The sequence below is a fragment of the Chelonia mydas genome, chromosome 16, assembly GCF_015237465.2.
Source record: "Chelonia mydas isolate rCheMyd1 chromosome 16, rCheMyd1.pri.v2, whole genome shotgun sequence".
Lineage (NCBI taxonomy): Eukaryota > Metazoa > Chordata > Testudines > Cheloniidae > Chelonia > Chelonia mydas.
The window spans coordinates 25,668,507-25,690,524 of record NC_057857.1 but is presented as its reverse complement, the minus strand read 5'-3'; the positions used below and the strand labels follow the sequence as shown (position 1 = coordinate 25,690,524).

At 45.3% G+C, this 22,018-nt stretch overlaps 1 protein-coding gene across 3 annotated transcripts in view; it reads left to right on the top strand.

Moving 5' to 3' along the window:
- Nucleotides 1–1,729: 1,729 nt before the first annotated feature.
- The window catches only part of GARNL3 (GTPase activating Rap/RanGAP domain like 3), a 227,851-nt gene continuing 207,562 nt past the window's right edge, over nt 1,730–22,018 (top strand). For 2 of the 3 annotated variants that reach the window (XM_043530540.1, XM_037879520.2), the window contains exon 1: nt 1,730–2,295. In XM_043530540.1, the coding sequence (XP_043386475.1) occupies nt 2,258–2,295 (38 nt within the window). In that variant the 5' untranslated portion in view covers nt 1,730–2,257. The remainder of the gene's footprint in view (nt 2,296–22,018) is intronic. The other variant, XM_043530542.1, reaches the window with a different exon arrangement.

Here is a 22,018-nt window from a genome sequence, read left to right as displayed (position 1 = left end):
CACTCAGGCAACCCACTGAAAACGGCATTAAAGTCATGTGTTCACATGATAATATTACCGGGGAGGGGGAGACTACAGCTGGCGGGGAATAGGACGACACTTTGGGGAGTGATTCTGGGCCCCAGCTGGAGTCTACCAAACCCAAAATAATCCAACACTGACACTGGAAATCATCAGGCTGGGCACAGGGTGGAGACTGCAACTCCCACGATACACTGGGACCCAGTAGCACCCAGCAGACAGGTTTAAATTAATCTGTTTACATTAAACGAAGTCTAGCCCAGTAACCTCCAGTACGCCGCTTACCGTCCTAACAGCTGCGTAACAGTGACCGAAAGTTAAGTAGCCTGGTAAAAGGTCTAATATTGTTCGACTACAAACAGTGACCGGAAGTTGTTTACCCCAGCATTGAGTCTAATCCTGTCTGGACATAGTAACCGGAAGCTATTTGCCCCGGTAACGCTTTAATAGTGTCCCACTTGGGATAAAAAGAAAAGGAGTACTTGTGGCACCTTAGAGACTAACCAGTTTATTTGAGCATGAGCTTTCGTGAGCTACAGCTCACTTCATCGGATGCATAGCATATCGTGGAAACTGCAGAAGACATTATATACACACAGAGACCATGAAACAAAACTTCCTCCCACCCCACTCCCCCGCTGGCAACAGCTTATCTAAAGTGATCATCAAGTAGAGCCATTTCCAGCACAAATCCAGGTTTTCTCACCCTCCCCCCCCCCCATACAAACTCACTCTCCTGCTGGCAACAGCCCATCCCCCTTTGAAACCCCTCTTTATAATGCCCATGATAATCAAGGTGGGTCACCTCCAGCACTAATCCAGGTTTTCTCACCCCACCCCCCCTGCCCCACCAGGAACAGTGACCGGATACCATTTACTGCGATAAGCTAACACTAACCCACAGGGAACAGTGACCAGAAGTTATTTGCTCTGGCATGCTGTTGAATGATGTTCCAAGGGCAACAGTGACCGGAATCATTCGCACTGTTGTGCTCTCTAAAAGTATCCGCCTGCGGACAGTGACCGGAAGTCTTTTACCGAAATGCTCATTCTAATAGTGTCCCACGGGGAACGTGATCGGAAGTTTTTTACCTAGGTGCGCTTTCTAATAGTATCCCACCGGACGTAATAACCGGAAGTAATTTATCTGATTCGCGCTCTAAGCGTGTTCTACGAAAGTTATTTGTCCTGCTACGTGTTTAAGTGTCTCAGCGGGAACCGTACCAGAAGTATTAATCCCGTTATGTGTGCTCTAATAGTGTGGCACCAAAAACAGTTACTGGACATTTCCATGGTTATTGAACGCTGTACTGGCTCTACTACTGGGGATATTGGGATGCGGGAACAAGTGGCGATTCAGACTGAATCTCATTCAGTGAGGAAAGCTGGAGGGTATTGGAGCCATTGAGAATGCGGGCGGGTGTTGGCAGTGGATTGGAGATGGCAGGCCTGGAAGCGTGCGGCGTGGGATTCCCTGCTGCAGTCCAGCACGCTGGAGAATACAACTCCCATGGTGCAGAGCAGGGCGACTACCCCCACGAGGCATGGAGCAGATGGATTCCCTTCGCCATGACGCTGGCGCCGTCCTCTTCTCTGACTTTCTCGTGACGGCGGTACCATGCCAGCGTCACATCGGCAACGTCCTGGAAATGGTCCCGGTCGGGCCTCGCAATGGCTGATGGGAGATGGAGTCCGGGATAAACACCTCTCCCACAATCCACTGCTTCACTCCTCCCCGCCCATCCAGGTTCTCATCACAAGAGTCTGGCGTCAAGTCAATTTGTGCACTTTGGGGTCACCTGCTGTGACTTCAATTGTATGCTACAGAGATCCTCCAGCACTGCCAGACCCCCCCCCTTCCCCCCCACTGAACTTGGCACTAGGCCTCTGCGTTGGACACCCCCTCTAAGAGGCACAGAAGAGACCCTCCCAGCCCCTGCCCAGAGACTGGAGCTGAGTCTGGCACTGGGCCTCTGCAAGGCATGACACCCCACTAGGCAGTGCAGACTAGTCCCTCCAACACTCCCAGTCCCTGCCCAGCCAAGGTCCTGTGTCCTCTGCACAGCCACAGTCAGCGGTCCCTGAATGATGTTACTACTTCTACACATACCCGTTCTTGGGGTCTGAGCTGCTCCCCTTCCAGTTCTTGTGGCTGGTGGATGCCATGAGTCCAACCAAAGGCACTTAGAACAGCTCAGATGTCACTGCCTTCTGGACCAAGGACCGCACGCTACAGATGATTGAGCGCTTTGATGCTGTCACAATCTGCAGTGGGTAAGGCTCTTTAGTTATCATATGGGGGGAGGTGTGAATTGGTCCCTGCTTGGTGCTGCTGCTTCCTCACTTGGACGGGTAGTTGTGAGCTGCTGGCAAAGGGGCTGAGCTGGGTCAGGGCAAGTGCATGGAGACGCTATTCTTCCTGCAAAGGCCTCTCCCTAGGGTGTTGGGAAGCAGCAGGTCGGCTCTAGGTTTTTTTCTGCCCCAAGCAAAAAATTTGCTGCCCCAAGCTCCCAGAGCTCAACTGCCCAAGCGCAAAAAAAAAAAAAAAAAAAAAAAGGGATGGCCGGAATGCCACCCCTGGAATTGCGGTGCCCCAAGCACATGCTTGCTTTGCTGGTGCCTAGAGCCAGTCCTGGGAAGCAGCAATGTTGTGGAGACATCCAGAGGTGTGGAGTGGGTGAATATGTGGGAGCCATGGGCCATTCCCTAGTGTGTTCTGAGGGTAAGGGCCATTCCCCAGGATAGTAGGGGCAGGGGGGCCTTTCCCTGGGTTGGAGGAGCCCACTGGGGCACGGACTGGAAAACCGAGCCTTCCCCAGGGAGCTAACGAGCTTCTGGTAGTCGGAGAATTCCCCCACTGTGTTGTCCCTGGGGAGGTCTGAGTAAGTAGATGGGTACACACACGCCCCTTGGCCCCTATAGGCAGCATTGGAGAAAGTGGCTCCATAGTACTAACAGGGTCTGTCTGTCTGTCTGCTTGGTGAGAGAGACAAGCCTTCAAGATACATAGAATTCTTCTTGGTACTCAGAGTGTCATAGCTAAATACAAGGTCGAACAGATAGTTTAGCACTGTTGTCTCAACCAGGGGTACATAGAGGTCTTCCAGGGGGTACATCAACTCATCTAGATATCTGCCTAGTTTAACAGGCTACATAAAAAGCACTAGCAAAATCAGTAAAAACTAAATTTTTATACAGACAATTACTTGTTTATATTCCTCTATATACACTGAAATGTTAGTACGATATTTATATTCCAATTCATTTATTTTGTAATTATATGGTAAAAATGGGAAAGCAAGCAATTTTTCAGTAATAGTGTGCTCTGATACTTTAGTATTGTTATGTCTGATTTTGTAAGCAAGTAGCCTTTAAGGATATGCAAGACATATCAGACTCCTGAAAGGGGTACAATAGTCTGGAAAGGGTGAGAGCCACTGGTTTAGCATAACTAGTTAACACATATTTTAAGGGACCATTAATGGGCCACTTCACTTTGAACAGCCCTGTAGTTATAGGACAAAACAGAAACGGTTAATGGGTTACAGATCGTTGTAATAAGCCATACATCCAGTGTCTTTATTTAAGACCTTGAGTTTGTATCTATCAGAGTTATTAATTTAAGTTCACAGGCTCATCCTTTGAAAGTGTTATGCTGGTTTGAGTTTGAAGACTGATAGGTCAGATACAGAGTGATTGCTTTGTGAAAAGTGTTCACCTTTAGGTGATACAGTGTTGTTGTCTTTTATAATTTTCTTATGTGAGTTTATTGTGATGTATTACATGGTATAAACAGGTTTCAGAGTAGCAGCCGTGTTAGTCTGTATTCGCAAAAAGAAAAGGAGTACTTGTGGCACCTTAGAGACTAACAAATTTATTTGAGCATAAGCTTTCGTGAGCTACAGGAGAGTGGGGTGGGAGGAGGTATTGTTTCATGGTCTCTGTATGTATATAATGTTTTTTGCAGCTTCCACAGTATGCATCCGATGAAGTGAGCTGTAGCTCACGAAAGCTCATGCTCAAATAAATTGGTTAGTCTCTAAGGTGCCACAAGTACTCCTTTTCTTTTTGCGAATACAGACTAACACGCTGTTACTCTGAAACCTATTTAATTCTGGGTGCTTGTTTTGGAGTGGCACTCCTCCCAGCCAGTCAGATTTGCACAGAGTAGCAAGGAGGGGAGGAAATGGGGGAAACACACCTGTCTCCAGGTAGCGGGCATGTTCCATGACTTGGCCACCCTCAGCACTGCTCTGTCAGTTGAGTAGGAGGGACACCCCCCCACCCGCCCCCCGTTCAGCCTTTCAGACTGTTGGGATGTTCCTGCCTTGTTGCTCCGTTCCCCCCACCCCAGGATCAGGCTTGAGTGCCTCCTCTCTGCCCTCCTCTTCCCCTGCCGTGAGGCTGGACTTTGGTGCCTTATTCTGCCCCCTCCAGCCGCCTCACTCTTCTCCTCTGTTCGCTTGGGGCCAGGACCATGGTCTGATGTGAGCCATCCCAGCCACGGATGATGTGAGCCATCCCCATGTGAGCCATCCCAGTAGTGGGAGCCCAGTGACATTCAGTGAGTACTTATTGGAGGTGTACACTGTTTTGTTATAAATGTAGGTTAGCTCTAGCAAGTTCCATGTTTCTGACAGGATCCTCAGCCTCACTAGCAGTTTCTGATTGGCTCGCTTGCAAGGCTGTTGCCTTGTGGGTGGTAGGCTGCCATCCTTAGCTTGTGGTTGCCATATTGAGAGAAGACAATTCCTTGAACATCTGTGATGTGAAGGAAGTGCCTTGGTCCATGAGCACCTTGGTGGGGTAGCTCTAGGGCTAGACAAAGTAGCACCAGAAGGCTTCTGCTAGGCTTCAGCTCTGCCAGTGCCCCACAATCCTGACCCACAGCCCCTTGCTATCCGAGTGTGGGGCTCCCCACATAGCTCTGCCAGTGCCCCTCTGTGACATACTATACCTTAGGGGAGTGTCTTGTAACCCCCATATTCCTCATCTGTATATAATTGTGATATTACATATAAAGCATGTCTTGTAAGGTATCGGGAAAGGTTATCATAGAATCATAGAATATCAGGGTTGGAAGGGACCTCAGGAGGTCATCTAGTCCAGCCCCCTGCTCAAAGCAGGACCAATCCCCAACTAAATCATCCTAGCCAGGGCTTTGTTAAGCCTGACCTTAAAACCTCTAAAGAAGGAGATTCCACCACCTTCCTAGGTAACACATTCCAGTGTTTCATCACCCTCCTAGTGAAAAAGTTTTTCCTAATATCCAACCTAAACCTCCCCCACTGCAATTTGAGACCACTACTCTTTGTTCTGTCATCTGCTACTACTGAGAACAGTCTAGATCCATCCTCTTTGGAACCCTGCAGACTAAACAATCCCAGTTCCCTCAGCCTCTCGTCATAAGTCATGTGTTCCAGTCCCCTAATCATTTTTGTTGTCCTCCGCAGGACGCTTTCCAGTTTTTCCACATCCTTCTTGTAGTTTGGGGCCCAAAACTGGACACAGTACTCCAGATGAGGCCTCACCAATGTCGAATAGAGGAGAATGATCAAGTCCCTCAATCTGCTGGCAGTGCCCCTACTTATACAGCCCAAAATGCCGTTAGTCTTCTTGGCCCCAAATGCCGTTAGCCTTCTTGGCAACAAGGGCACATTGTTGACTCATATCCAGCTTCTCATCCACTGTAACCCCTAAGGGGCGGCAGGTTTGTATAATTTTTGGTGGTGCCCAGAATGGGTCTAGTCCCCCACCTCCCCCCACCCTCCCACCCACCCTGTAAGCCGATATATAGTTTATTAAATAATGTAAAAATGGACTGGAAACTGTAAGCGTTTAATAGTTTCCCTTTATTCCATAATATCACTATTGTAAGAAAAAATTATTTAACTAAGAATTTCAATGTTATTAATACTCTTTTGAATATGGAAACAACCAAGCACTCTTTGATCAACAACCCTCAAAAGAAAATACTTTCTAAAATTAAAACAAATATAGGGTTAGGGTTGTTGATTGTTAGTGGTCCTACAAATCAAGAATTTGTTGCTGGGATAAAATGAAGCTACAATGCACCGGCGCCACAAGATTTCAAGGGTCAATTAAAAGTGGAAAGTCAGAAGCAGCACTCGCCTGCTTCAATGTATTATATTTTGTTGAACCTGTTGTGACGAAGTGGGAATGTTCTTAATGTTTTCTCTGAATACTGTGTGGGTGCCTCAGTTTCCCCTATGCATTTCTTAAGGATCTAGGTGGTGGGATAAGGGTGTGTGATTGTTGTAGAGCCCTAGAGAGCCAGTATGATGCTATCTGCCACACCGTGCACCTCCTGCAGTGAGTCTGCCCAGGCAGGCTCCTGGGGAAGCCAGAGGGCCCTGCAACCCAACTCCAATGTCAGACGTGACTCTCAGCCAGCCGGTAAAACAGAAGGAACACAGTATAAAACAGAGCTTGTTGTAGGTACAGAAAACAGGACCCCTCAGTCAGTTCCAACTTGGGGGGTGGGGAGCCCAGACCCAAGTTCTGGGCCTCTCCCCGTTTCCCCAGCCAGCTCCAAACTGACACTGCCTCCGGCCCCTCCTCTGACCTTTGTGTCTTTTCTGGACAAGGAGGCCACCTGATCTCTTTGTTCTTCAACACTTTCAGTTAGCATCTTGCAGGGGAGGGGCCCAGGCCATCAGTTGCCAGGAGACAGAGTGTCGGCCATTCTCTCTGTAGACAGCATCACACTGGCCCTCTAGGGCTCTACAACAATCACACACCCTTATCCCACCACCTAGATCCTTAAGAAGTGCATAGAGGAAACTGAGGCACCCACACGGTGTTCAGAGAAAACATTAAGAACATTCCTGCTTCATAACACCTGTATACAACCAATTATACACTTTAAAGGGTGTAAAATAATCAAGTATTGTGCTAAACACGATCATACCCCAAACTGATCGCCAAATTTAAGTTGTGTGTTTTTCCCCTCAGGTGAGGGCTCTGCGGTAGGGCTGGGGATGAGGGGTTCACACTGAGGAGGGGGCTCAGGGCTGGGACTCAGTGTTGTGGTGCTGGGGGCGCAGGCTCTGGGGTGGGGCAGGGCTGGGGACAAGAAGCTTGGGCTGCAGACAGGCTGCCCCAGGGCTAGGATCAGAAGAGGACTCTTCTCCCCCCCGCCCTCCCCCCGCCGGCAGCAGCGAGCTCTGGGTGAGGGACCCCTCCTCTCCCCTCCCACAGCACACTCACTCTGCACATGCTCCTAGGGCCCCACTCAGGTCCAGGAAGCCCCCTCGCCTCCCCTATGGTGGGTACTGGGGGGGGGGACTGCCATCATGTGTGGCCTCCCATGCTGCTGCCCCTGACCATAGCTTCACTGGGGGTGGGGGATGGGGCTGCCCCTTGCCCAGTGTGGGGCAGGAGCGGTGGCTGTGGGGTGGGGCAGGGGGAGAGCAGGATGTCACAAAATTCACCCAAGCCCCATCTGCTCAGGTTCAGGAAGCCCCCCCACCCCGTCTCCCCTGCGGTGGGTGGGTGGGTGCTGGAGTGGGGAGGGGACTGCCATCACATGTGGCTTCCTTCCTCTCCTGCTGCAGCCTGCTGCCCTTCACCGTAGCCTCACTGGGGGTGGGGGATGGGGCTGCCCCTTGCCCAGTGTGGGGCAGAAGTGGTGGCTGCCGGGGGGATGGGAGAGGGGCAGATCACAGGATCAAATACTCATCAAAGCCCCAGCAGCTGCTCAGGTGAGTGAGGTCCCCTCCTGGAGGCGGGGGAGGGGGAAGAGGGCTGCCAAGCACGTGGATGCCTCCTCCCCATCCCCTGGTACAGCAGTCAGCTGCCTGCCTCAAACTGCTGCCAGTGCCTCTTGTTACCAGAGGCAACAGCAGTCGGTTGCGTGTGCAGGCAGGCAGGCAAGCTTTCCTTCCGGGGGCAGGGACACTCTGGGGAGGGGTGCAGGGCACTCCGGGGCCGCGGGGAGATCGCATGGGAGGGGGGCGGCAGGTGAGGGCTGGGGCTCTGAATATTGGTGGAGCAGGGCCCCCGGCTCTGAATATTCCTGGTGCCAGGGCTCCATGAGCCCATATAACTCGCCGCCTATGCCCCTAGGTCCTTTTCTGCAGAACTGCTGCCTAGCCATTCGGTCCCTAGTCTGTAGCAATGCGCGGGATTCTTCCGTCCTAAGTGCAGGACTCTGCACTTGAATTGTTGAACCTCATCAGATTTCTTTTGGCCCAGTCCTCTAATTTGTCTAGGTCCCTCTGTATCCTATCCCTACCCTCTAGCTTATCTACCACTCCTCCCAGTTTAGTGTCATCTGCAAACTTGCTGAGGGTGCAGTCCACACGATCCTCCAGATCATTAATGAAGATATTGAACAAAACCGGCCCTGGGACCGACCCTTGGGGCACTCCGCTTGATACCGGCTGCCAACTAGACATGGAGCCATTGATCACTACCATTTGAGCCCGAGGATCTATCCAGCTTTCTATCCACCTTATAGTCCATTCATCCAGCCCATACTTCTTTAACTTGCTGGCAAGAATACTGTGGGAGACCATATGAAAAGCTTTGCTAAAGTGAAGGAATGACACGTCCACTGCTTTCTCCTCATCACAGAGCCAGTTATCTCGTCATAGAAGGCAATTAGATTAGTCAGGCATGACTTATGATCTGCTGAAAGTCATTTCTCTATCCATGTATATCATTAATGCATATGAAGTTACGAGAATTGTGTTGTATGGTTGTCACTAAAACATGCTGTAAGTTGAGGAATCAGCCAGATATTAGCTCCCCAGAGGCAACAGCAAGGAAAGTAACCAAGGCCTGGGCGGGGTATCAAACAACCCACCAACAGCCATTGTCCAGCAAGGGAGCTACAATTCAATGACTCACCTGCATGAGGCCACACCAGAGGAATTGCTCAATCTTGCCTGGAGACTCAGCAATGCCCCGCAGACATGCCTGGACTTGCGTTCCCTAAGCACATGGGACTGAGGGTATAAAACGGAACACAGGGGGCCCATGCTTGGCCTTTCTCCTGTCCCCACCTATGCTGCAAGCAACAAGGACACTGAGAAGAAGACTTAAGACTCCAACAGAGGAGACTGGCACAGGTTTCAAGGGTGAAATCTGTGTACTATGAAATGCAATATCCAGTGGGGAGAGAAAAACTGCTTAATTTAGATGTTGCCCAGTCTAATAGGGTTGAGAGTTTAGACTGCTTATATTAGTCTGTGTGCTTATATTTTATTTTCTTGTGGTAACTAACACTGACTTTTTGCCTATCACTTATACTCATTTAAAATCTATCTTTTGTAGACAATAAATTTGTTTAACTGTTTATCTTTACCAGTGAGTTTACCTGAAGTGTTTGGTAGTCTGCTCAGGTTTGCAAAGGCTAGTGTATATCCACTTTCCATTGATGAAGTGGTGAACCAATTAATAAATTTGCACTGCTTGTTTTGAGCAGTACAAAAAGGTATATTCCTGAGGTACAGTGCTGGAAGCTGGGGGGATTTGGCTCTGGTGCCTTTCTCTGTGTGATTCATGAGTGGCTCTGGGAGCATTCATGCAATCTAGCTGGATGCAGGTCTCCACATGCGGTTGTGCTGAGTGATAACAGCACCTGAAGGGGTTTGCTGCTGGTCGCTAGCAAGGCACTGTGAGAGACAACCCAGGCTAGAGAGAGTTCAGGGGGCACAGCGGTCCCACAGTCCCAGGCTGTACCCCGGGGATCCCGTCACATCCTCTATCCAGGCCACCCTGGGTCACTGCATAGAATGTGGGAAGGCATACACACAGGGCACTGCCCCCATCTTGGTCGCCAATGCCTCCAAAGGTGATGGGATACACTCAGGACACTGACCCTCCTGGACACCCGTAGTCACAGTCTCAATGGAGGTAAGGAACACCTGGGACACTACTGCATCTGGCCACCAGGGTCATTCCCCTCCTCCCTGCCCTGAGGGCTACACACACAGCACTGCCTCATCTAGCCATCAGGGGTCACTGGCCCAGTGCAAGGTAGGATGGGGTGGGGTGGACTGGGCTGCTGAAATACACACAAGGCACTGCCCCACTACTGAATCAGGGGTCACTGCCCCAATGAGGAGGGGGAAATACACAAGGCACTGTCCCACCTGACCACCAGGTTTCACTGCTTCCAAGGGGGTGAGGAGAGAATATACACAAACCACTGACCCATCTTGGGTCAGTGCCCCCACTGGAGGAAGAGATACACCCAGGGCACTGCCCCACCTAGCCACCAGGTGACACTGCCCCAGTTGTGGGGGATATACATAGGGCACTGCCTCATCTGGCCACCAGGGATCACTGCCCTAATAGGAGGGATATACACAGGGTACTGCCTCACATTTCCAGGAGGGTTCACTGCCTCCACCGGGGAGAGGGTTACACATATGGCATGTCCTAAACTGGCCACCAGGGGTCATTGCACACATGGAGGGGAGACACACAGAATACTGGCCACCAGGGTCACTGCCACAATTGGAACAGGGATACACACAGGGTATGAGGGTGTCAGTAGGGGGAGCATACACACAGGGCATTGCACCCTGGTATCCCAGCACTGGGCTCCCTACACACAGCTAGGGTGAGATGGAGAGAGTGCATGTGGTGTTCTGCACTTTAAAAAATGAGCCACACCAAGGGTCGTCACAGCTGAATTTTATTTAAAATAGAGCATTCTTTATGACAAAGTTACAACTCCCCCACTGTCAAGCATCTGACAGCAAACACCCACAACACAGAGACCCAAAGAGGAAAGAGCTTTAACGTGAGGCAATGAGATGCTGCCTAGAGACCCTGGTGGGGGGCTGTGGGGAAGCAGAAAAAGAGAAACTAACTTGTAGCATTATAAAATGCTCCCCATCAGCATTCGATAATCTGCCATTACTGAGCATACTGGAGCAATCCAAATGTGTAGTAACAGGGGTTAAAGGCAGGCTGGAGCGAGGGTGCAATGGCTAGATCAGGCTTCTCCTCCCTATCCAAAACAATGTAGTGAGCTTCTGTTTGCTTCACGGAAGTATTTTACACACAGACCGCTCCTAAAATATTCATCAATTTTATGTGTGTTTTTGATGTTTATGTATGATTGACATGTCTGTTTACAAATATGTCATCTCTGCCATTCTGATTGCTGGCATTGGCCACTCTTTCCTGTAATCTCCTGTAAATGTAGTTTCATTCCTTTTAATTATTTACTTTTGGGAAGTAGAAAACCCTCCACTAGGGCGACTTACCTGGCAAAGTGGACTAGGTTCTCCCACTGGGCATCTGAACGTAGCCTCTCCCCAACGCACACCTCGCTGCAGTTAATCTTGGAATACCTGCTCCTCCTGAAAAATCAGGGCCTGGCCCTCTCTTCTATCAAAGTTCATCTAGCAGCCACCTCGGCTTTTCATCCGCCGATCCAGGGTAGATCGGTGTTCTCGCATGAGATGTCCATCAGGTTCCTGAAAGGCCTTGAAAAGCTCTTCCCTCCTGTTAGGGATCCTGTCCCACAATGGGACCTCAATCTGGTTCTCTCCAGACTCACGGGTCTGCCCTTTGAGCCTTTGGGCTCTTGTTCCCTTTCTCACCTATCGTGGAAAGTTGCCTTCCTTGTGGCAGTGACGTCGGCTAAATGAGTGTCAGAGATTAAAGCCCTGACCTCGGAACCACCATATACAGTCTTCTACAAAGACAAGGTACCTCCCGGTGTTCTGTCTTAAACCGAACAAGACCAATGAGGAGAGGCGGCTGCATGCCCTGGACGTCTGACATGCCTTGGCGTTTTACCTTTTGCAGGTCGACACAGCTCTTCATCATAATAGCGGACAGGAAGAACGCCCTGCCGGTGTCCTCTTAGAGGATCTCCAACTGTATCACTTCCTGCATCCGGACCTGTTATGAGTTGGCGCAGGTTCAACCGCCGCTGTTGGTGAAGGGCCACTCAACGAGAGCACAAGCGTTCTCAGCAGCCTTCCTGGTACATGTCCCCATCCAGGACATTTGCAGAGCCAGGACGTGGTCTTCGGTTTCACATGTTCATGGCACACTACACCATCACCCAGCAGGCCAAGGATGACGCTGGGTTTGGCAGAGCTGTGTTACAGGCTACACATCCATGAACTCCTACCCTCCTCTGTTGGTACTGCTTGGATGTCACCTAACATGGAATGGATGTGAACAAGCACTCGAAGAAAAGACAGTTACTTTTTCCGTAACTGGTGTTCTTCGAGATGTGGTGCTCATGTCCGTTCCATGACCTCACCTCCTTCCCCACTGTCGGAGTTTCTGGCAAGAAGGAACTGAAGGTGGGAGGAGCCAGTGGCACCCTTTATACCACGGCATACGCACGCCACTCCAAGGGGGCGCCAGAGCCAGTCCCCAATGGATACCACTGAGGGAAAAACTTTCAGCACTGGTGCATATGGTGAGCACGCATACCTTACATGGAATGGACATGAGTAACACATCTCAAAGAACACCAGTTACAGAAAAAGTAACTGTCTTTTCATTAACAGTCAGTCCACAGTATCAAACACATTTATCAGGGTGGTGATGATTAGGGCTTGCTATCCCAAGGGAGGGTAAACAACTAACAAGCAAGGGGAAAAATGGTCAAAAGAAAGAAGGGGTTGGGACAAACCAAATGTCTGCTAAATAGTGGCTAGCTGGAGAACTCAGTTTTGTGTGGAAACTCAGACCTAATCCCTTGTCAGATGGCATTAAAAATAGCAACTTGGAACGTATGCTTCATTCTGAGTTCTTGGTGGAGTCGGTTGCTCTCTGTTTTTGGAGGGACACAATTTGGATACAGTGTGGATTCAGGAAACAAAACTTTGTTTTAGGTGAGATGTTTTTGGAATTAAAAGGGATTGGAAGGAGGCCCAATACTTACCCTGGAGTTCAGATTAAGAAAATTTTAAGTATACACTATTGGTGTGGAGGATGTTTAAAATTTGAGCCTGGAAGGGGCTTACTATTTTTTTTCCCTGTTATTTGGATAAGACATATTGTGTAACTATGCCCTGTAGCATCAGAAGCTGAGGAAAAATCTTTTAATAGAATATTTTCTCTTCTTATTGACAGCTTGTAAACAGTTATTCCAGAGAGATTGTAATTGTTTAGTTACAGTGACTGAGTGAAACAACCAAAAGGTTTAGTGCTGAATAAACTTACTTATGGGTGTCATGTGATGTTATAGGTTACAGGATGCTACTTAGGCTCTGCTGAAAGTCTGATTTCGTATCTCAAATAGCACAAAACAAAGTTAATGTAATATTAGGTTTGTACAGTTAAGCACTTAACATTTATGAAATGATAATGTTAAGTTTATGATGTAGATCACATAACTAAATGCTATATCATAATGCAGACTTGCCAGGATGCACAGTTAAAGTTATGCACTCAGCTGGAACTTTTACATTTCCTAATTTTGTAATGTTGCATTGTTCAGACCTAATGCTGTGTTATCATACTTGTTTAAATTTAATTTCCTTGTACTTTTAGGGAAAATAAATGTGTCAGAAGCAGTGTTTTGGTATTTGTTTGTTTGTTGCTCTAGCCCTGTCTAAAAATGTATGACTAGAACTGTTTTAATAAAAGAAGAAATTATTCTCACTCTCCAAAATTCCAAAATACTTGTAGGAATTTTGCTAACCACCCCACCCAAACAAACAAACAAACAAAAAAAAACCTGTACAGAGATCATCCATAGAAAATTATAGCTGGAAAAAGTCAATAATTGGAAAAGTTTATGTGGGATATGGAGTGATAATAGAACTGATCTGAAATCTGGAATATAATGGTATTTGCTAGATTGCCAGGTGAATGCTGTAATACATCCCAGCTATATTTTAAACTCAATTCACTGTCTGCAAATGCTCAATAGTTGAGGAATTCCTTTTGCACTAAAGTTTTTTTGAAGTCCGGAACTTTTGTTGAGAGCTTGTAAAACACTGATTGGGGTCTCAGGGTCCCAGCCCACAGGCCATCTGTGGCCCGAGCACCTCCCTACTGCGGCCCGCGGAGGAGAGACGCATGCAGCCACGCTGCTGGCAATGTCTGCTGCAGGCGCAGCCCATGGCAGCTCCCAATGGCTGGGGGAGAGGGACAAGGATACCATCTTTAGTCGCCAGGCAGAGTCAGCCATGGAGGCTGCATCATTAGTTGCCGGGCAGAGTCAGCATCACTTTTTTCCACAATGAATATAAACAAGTCAAAATACCGAACACAACTATCTGATGAACACCTTACTGCAATCCTGAAGGTTTCAACTGCTCAGCCACTGAGGCCAAACATCAACAAACTGACAGAACTGAAGTGTTGCCAGGTGTCTGGCAAACACTAAGAACTCTCTGGCAGGCAAAGAATTGTATAAAGTTGTATGACTAAGACATTTCTAAGAAATTCAAAATAAAAAATACAATATAAACGTTTTCTTTTCTGAACACCATCTTCAGTGACATTATTGGCCCGCTGGGAGGATTTGAGGACTGGCATTGGCCCTAAGGTAAATTGAGTTTGAGACCCCTGGATTAAAAGATGATGGGTTTAAGAATAATATTTACAGTACTTCAGTGGTGAGAATTTTGGTATTGGAGGCCTGCAGAATTGGGCCACTTGTTAATTTTCTTATCACTCAGACAAAAAAACAACCCCCCAACCAAAAAACAAAACAAAATTCAAACCCTTACTTGAATTTTTACTGTGCCCTTAAAAGGGCAGGAACAGATATAAACCAACAATAATATAATCCAGAGAGATAATCAGATCCTATTTAAAAAAAGCCAAATAAACAAAAATGAGGTATATTTGATTGTTACATTACAATTTATCCCTTTTGTCAATTCCCTGCAAATTATTTTAATTTCTGATCTTTTTCAAGTCTTTTTTTTTTCTTTAATTCTGGTGCTTACTAATTTTCTGCTGCTTCTGTTTTGATACTTTCTTTTCTTCTTAATTCTTGGTAAGTATTGTTTATTGGTTTTTTTTGCTCTGTTTTTCATCTTTTTACACATTTTTCAAGACAGCCTTATGTTTTTATATTTATAAAATATATGTATGTATGTGTTTGGGATTTTTTTCTTTTTGGGGGGGAAACTTTGGCTCAGAACCAGCATTAGCTCCTAACAGAGCTGAGGCAGCTTGCTATTTGTGTGTCTGCCAGCCTAGTACTGCAGTAGATATGCTGCATCCTGCACCATCCAACACAGAATAAGGAGTATCTATCATTCCTGCAAACTGCCAACTAGAATCGTAGATTTAAGCTAGACAGCATTGGAGCCAATGAATTTGCAGTATACGTTCTTAGACTGCCCTGTTTTTTTATTTTGCTTTCACTCTTGTTTACTTTATTTATTAATTTTGTGCTTGTTGTTTGATAAAATGGGAAAAGACTTGTGACAGCATGAGGTAAGGGATGGGAGGGGGGCTTTGTTTCCTAAAGTAAGGCTTGTTTCCTAATGCATTTAAAATTTCTTACAGAGTTAAAATGGTGTCATATTACTTACGTGTAGTGTGCTGATATTTTCTTTTTTTCCTGCAGAGGCTATGTATTTGCATTCCAGCCTCATTTGGATTTGGAGATGTTGTTAACCTCAGTACAAAAAGTAAACCGGTCCACAGCTGAGATCTCCCCAGAATTCTTTCAGGTGGCTTTCAGTTTTGGATCCCTCCCTGGGGGAAAATGATTTGAGATAACCGTGTGTTATGAGAGCCTTCAGTGATGCTGCAGTTCCAAAGATACATGCATTTAGCAGAGTGGATTTCTTTGCTATAGAAAAGGGGTGTGGTGGGATAGAATAACTGAAATTCCAGCTGCAGAATCACAAGAGGCTACCACAGAGTGAGTAATTATTCAAGCTTGAGCCAGTCAAAATAATATACCTGTTGACTCTTATTTATGCCAAATAAGGAAGTAAAAGAGAGAAAATGATAACCACTAAACACTTGAGCTGAAAATAAATATTTCAGAGTTGGAAGGCAGTTCTCTCACCTGTTTTATGATTTTTCTATAAGCAGGTTCTCTGGAAGAAGCAAAGAAAGTAAAAAATTTATTTTTTTTTTAAGACAGTAGGCCTTCAGTGCAATCCAGATACTTGGCGATAAGAAAAGTTGTTCATTAGTATGGAAAGGATGACTGTTAACAAGATTGTACGCAGTGTTGTTGTAGACTTGCTGGTCCCAGAATATGAGAGAGCCAAGGTGGGTGAGGTAATATCTTTTATTGCATACGTTTTTGTTGGTGTGAGAGGCAAGCTTTCTAACGTACACAGAGCTCTTACCTGATCCCTGAAGAACTCTGTGTAAGCTCAAAAGCTTGTCTCTCTTACCAACGGAAGCTGGTCCAATAAAAGATATTACCTCACCCACCTTGTCTCTGTTAACAATGTTTATTTTAACAATGGTGTTGGATTCTGTGGTGTATAATGTCCTACCCCTCTAGTGTGTGTGTGTGTGTGTGTGTGTGTGTGTGTGTGTGTGTTGGGGTGTTTCTGAATGCATACACAGTCCATACCCTTAAACTTTTCCTAGAATATTAGTTATAGACAGTGCTGAATGCATACACCGTCAGCACCCTTGAACTCTTCCTAAAATATTAGGTATAGACAATGCTGTGTGCTATTTGAGAACTAATTTAACCTAGATTTGCAATAAATTCTTGGACTTGAGTACTGACCTTCGAGTCACAAGTATTGTGTGCTCTATACAGATAATCTACAGTCAAGTAGAAGTTACTCTTCACAGATTTGCTACAGTTTTATTACTTTACCAGGATAAAATAAATTAATAGGGTTGATTTCTAAAAGTCACTTACATTAGATGTGTCCATTCATCAGTCAAGGAACTTCAACAAGGATTTTAAAACATTCATTAATATAATGAGGGTGCTACTGTTTTTTTGGACTTTATTTTGCCCCTTGGCACAGTTTTTAGCTTAACTTGTTTAGAGAATGCTATATTTTTCTTTTAATCAAGAAACAGGTGGTGGGGATCCTTGCATCATAACAGAAACTTAGGGTATTTTATAGATAACCCACTGCAATCAAAATATTCTACACTTCTGTGGCACTGGCAGATCATGCAGTTTGAGGGCACTGCTAGAAATGCTATTCTGCCCAGTGCTGGAGACTGATTGGAGTGTGTCAGTACACTTGATTCCTGTATGGTGAGGAAAATTATGACAAAAGGGTTATCAAAGTGGGATTGCTCCCACAATTATTACTATATTCAACTATTTTAAAATTTCAGATTTTGACCCTACACAGTACAAGTGCCAAATGATGCATGTATGAGTATGAGGTGAAAAGTAATGAACAGGAGAGTGGCCATGAAGCGTACAGGCTGACCTCCTGAGAGTGCTGCTTCCTGGCCACCAAGTTACTCCTGTTTAGAAGCCGGAGTTATGCCAAGGAGGAGAACTTTGTGACCATATGCTCTTTTGGATGTTGAGTAGCATATTTACATATCTATGCAGATGCTCCCATCCTGTGCTTACAAACATGACCCTTATACTCTGAGTTTCTGAGAATAAGTATGTCAGTGGGAAAGGAGCTCAAGATTTTCTTCCTCTCATTGCATAGTTCTTTGCTTAGGACCTGATTCACCATTGCCTTACTGTTTCTGCCGTCATTTACACCAGTGCAAAGTGAGTGAAATACTTACCATTCTGATTTGGTAGCATTTTACCTCCACTTTGCACTGGTGTAAATGACTACGCAAGATTCAGATTAAGGGTGAATTTGTGCCCCCGGTGTTTACCTTTATCTGCAGCCATGTGTCTGTTCTGTTGATGCTTGCACTAGAGCACCACAGCCTTCAGTCTAGTCTGGCCTGCACCTTCCTCCAGAACTACATGTGCTTTCCAAAGTTTTAAATGAAAAGTGTGGTTTACATTTTTAGAATGTGGTATTCCACTTTGATCCAAATAATATTTGAATAATACACCCTTCCAAACAATGCATGGATGTAAGTTTCCTCAAAAATATTTAAAAAGAAATGTCTGTTTCCACCAAAAATCTAGTAGTATATGCTGTTGATAATTCTTTGTGTAGAGAAAACAATGAAGTGGTGATGATTCAGTTCTAGTAGAAGTAATGTTAATTTATTAGAAACTATAAATTCTTATATAATTTATGTGGCCATGACTAAGTCAAAAGTAAAGTGTATTTTGAAAAACCAGATGAATGGCATGCTTTAAAATTAGAAGAAATGTTAGAAGAAAAGAAGGATTAGAAGAAAATGTCTTTGCTTCCATGTTGAAGTCTCAAATCATCAATGCCCTTCATGGCAAAAGCCAGGAGGGATACTCAGTGCAGCTTTAGACCTGGTTGTTCCACTATCAACTAGATCTTTACCTTGAGACAGTTTTTGAAAAGATGCCTGAATTTAATAAGCTGTGCACAACATTTTTATAAGCTTCCACCATGCCTTTGATTCAGTGCTTCAAGTTTGTGGGCTCTGATGAGGTGAGTTAGCATCTCTGGGAAGACAGAGTTATTGATAGAAGAGCTCTATAATGGAACAGAAAGCTATGTTTGAGTTAATAGTAGATACATGGCATGGTTTCCAATTTCCACAAGAGTTTGGCAATACTGCGTCCTGTCACCATTGTTGTTCAGTGTTGGCATTGATTGGTTGATGGAAGATTACAAAAATGATTCCAAGAAATCCCTGGCCATAATTAAGGCTACAATATTTAATGGAAGAAAGGCAGAAAAATACAGGGAGCCTGTAAGAGGCACATTGGTTGGAGAATGACTCCACTCTGTGCTCACCCCTGCTCATATTGGTTGGGTCCCCCTCCCTGCTCCGAGCATTGTGACTTGGCCCACGTGCTTGCAATACCACTCAGGTTTGGTGCATCTGCCCCTCCATCTCCATCTACATGTGGACACACCAAACCTGGATGGTGCTGCGGCCACATGGGTCAGGTTCCAATGCCAATCAAATTTAGCCCTTCTGCCCCTCTATTTCCATCTGCAGAGGGGAAGATGTGCCAAGCCTGACTGGTGCTGCAACCATGTGAACTAGGTTGTAAAGCCTGGAGGGGAAAGGAACTGCTTCTCTGTGTGTGTGTAGGTTTCATAGACTTTATCAGAATTCAGGATTACTGTGAACACTGCAACCTTCACACCAAACACAGTAGCCTTAGCCATAACCATCAAGCAGCCTCAACTCCCGATTACAACCAGCTCAGTATTAATCTGTCTGGATGAGATATTGAACAAGTGACAACTGTCAAATACTTGGGAAACACCATAGATAGTGCTGGAGGATGTTTGAAAGATGTGGATGCTTGTATAGCAGCAATTGCTATCATGTGTCAGGCCCTTCAGTGGCCTCTGCAGAGAAGTTGTGACATCAAGCTTTCTACAAAACTGCTAATCTACAGAACCACATTTATACCAACTTTATTATACAGCGATATGTGTGTGCTGAGAAAGGCTGAAGAGCAGCGGACTGACATTTTCAATCTTTGTTGTCTTTGCCAGCTCCTCTGTGTTAAGTGGCAGCACAAGATCAGAAATGAGAATATTCATAGCCAAATCCATCAATCACCTCTGTCCACTCTGGATTGGTTTCGGCATATTTCTTGATATGGCCATATTATTCAGATGGAAGACTCATTAATCACAAAATATCTTTTCTAAAAAATGCTCCTACATGATCAACAATCGTGTGGTTGCCAAAAGTTTCAGTGGCACAATAAGTTCACCAATGACAGACATAGATTGAACATCCAGCTAGACTGTCTGAAGGACTTAGCTAGAGATTGATCTGCATGACATTTGATCTGCAAGAAGGCTATCCCTTTGGGATTCATCTTGATGATGATTGACAATTTTGGCCCATGGATGTTTAATACATTGACATGTAGCTGTGATGTTCTTGTTATTAAACTCTGACTGAAGACTGTTGACAGCTGGTTTGTGCCTTTAGTTCAACAGAATTGCTGCAGATTGGAAAATGGAGTCTGGTCTCATTTATAGCAGTGTAACCTTATTGTCTTCAGTGCAGTAACTGCTGGTTTACACCAGGTTTAAGAGAGAAGAGAATTGGGCTGTTTGACTTCAGAAGCATTAATATCTATACCAGTATAGAAAGAGAGTCAAACCTTTGGCTTTCTCAATTTACTAATTTTAGTTTTAAGCAAAGATATTTGCCTATATAATATTTATTGAGCACCGAGAGGTATATTAGGCACTTAAAATACACAAGGTTGTATTAATTTTTAATTAATTAATATTTGGGGTCCATTCACATTGGAGATTAACAAGTGTTAACAGTTTTTAAATTGTTCAGAAACTGTTTTAAGTATACTTTTCTTCTATCATCTAGAACACTTAAAATAGCCTGAAATCATCTACATATCTGCAGAGCTGCCAAGTGTTATGAATCTCACATGATATTCATTTGTTTCACAGCTTTATCAAAGTGTGCATCTCTGTCTGTATTCCACTCTCTCTTAAAAATAAATATCTTTTAGCCTTGGGAAACATGCACTGAACTACAAGCCAGGCAACCATGACTTCTAGTTCCAGCTTTTCTGCTGACCAATGTTAATATTTCTATGAATGTCATACCATTATTAAACCACCCAGGACTCATACCTGCCTTTGCAGAGGAACTATCATTCATCTATTTTACAAGTTGTAGGCCTTGCATGAACAAAGAATGAAAACACAGGTATTCAATGGACAAAGCATGAATTCACAGAATCAAAAGGTTCTGTGCCCTTTGTTCCCTAAGTGATGGTGTAACTAACGTGTTTTGGGGTTTTTTGTGCTCCCCTTATATTATCCAAAGTCCATTTTCTATGCCTCAAGAGCCAGGCAGTCTTCTTGGGTGCAGATTTTGTCCCTTATTAGGATCTCCAAACTGTCTTCTCTCCTGGTTGTTAGCTTGATGTCTTTGTTTACCTTATATGTAAATGTACTTTTCATTGTTAATCAAGCTGGTCAGACAAGTAAATATACATTCTTTTGCATAGGTCAGGCTGGGTTTATGCCCTACCTCCCAAATGTATTTTAAGAACATATTTCCCGAACACATATATAACTCTTTGTACACAACCCATATATGTTGAGATAATGAATGTGTGAGGCCTGATATGAGTTACAGTATGGTGGTCACTCTGCCAGTTGGCTTGAGGGGCTCCCAGGATCACATGAGATAACTGAGAGGTTGCACAAAATGACTTCAGGAAATAGGACCCTAGCCTCTAAAATAGCAGACCCCAGTCTCATCCATGTTGCTGCACTGCCTTTCAGAAGGTAAATGCCATATTGTTTGGCTCATCTGTCTCTAACCACTATACCACATTCTGCTCCTAGAGCCAGGAGTAGAACCTAGGCAGCCTGAGACCCAGCATTACAAGGTTGTCTCACAAATAGTTGTGTCTACATCTCCTTCTACAGGCTGGTACACATAGAGGCTAACAGCCAGCTACTCCTGCAGCTGAACTAAAAGGTGTTTGTGCTATGGCTCTGAAAGTTATGTGTTCAAATTTTGATGATGACCAGTGTAGGAAAATATATATAATGGCACTGTCTTAAATTAACATGAAAATTCTAAAATGACTTATTGTTGAAATAAGTTTATGTTGCAAAATATAATATTTAGATGTTGAGTTTAACAATTGTTTTATTTGTGTATTGGTTAATGGGAGCCATCCTTTTAAGGACAGGGTGGGACGCTTAATTGTAGTTATTGTTTTGAAGGCCACTGAGAGCACTGTGTTGGAGTTTGCCTGTGGGTACATCTACCCAATGGGTGGGAGTGTGTCTCCCAACAGCGGTAGACAGATTCAAGCTAGCTCTTGAGCTAATGCACTAAAAATAGCAGTGTGGACATTGCAGCACAGGCAGCAGTTTGGGCTAGCTGCCTGAGTTCCAGCCCGCCTGTCTCCCAGGGTCCATGCTTGGTTGGCTAGCCTATGCTGCCATTTTTGCTGTAATAGCCATATTGCTATTTTTAGCATGCTAGCTCAAGCAGAGATAAT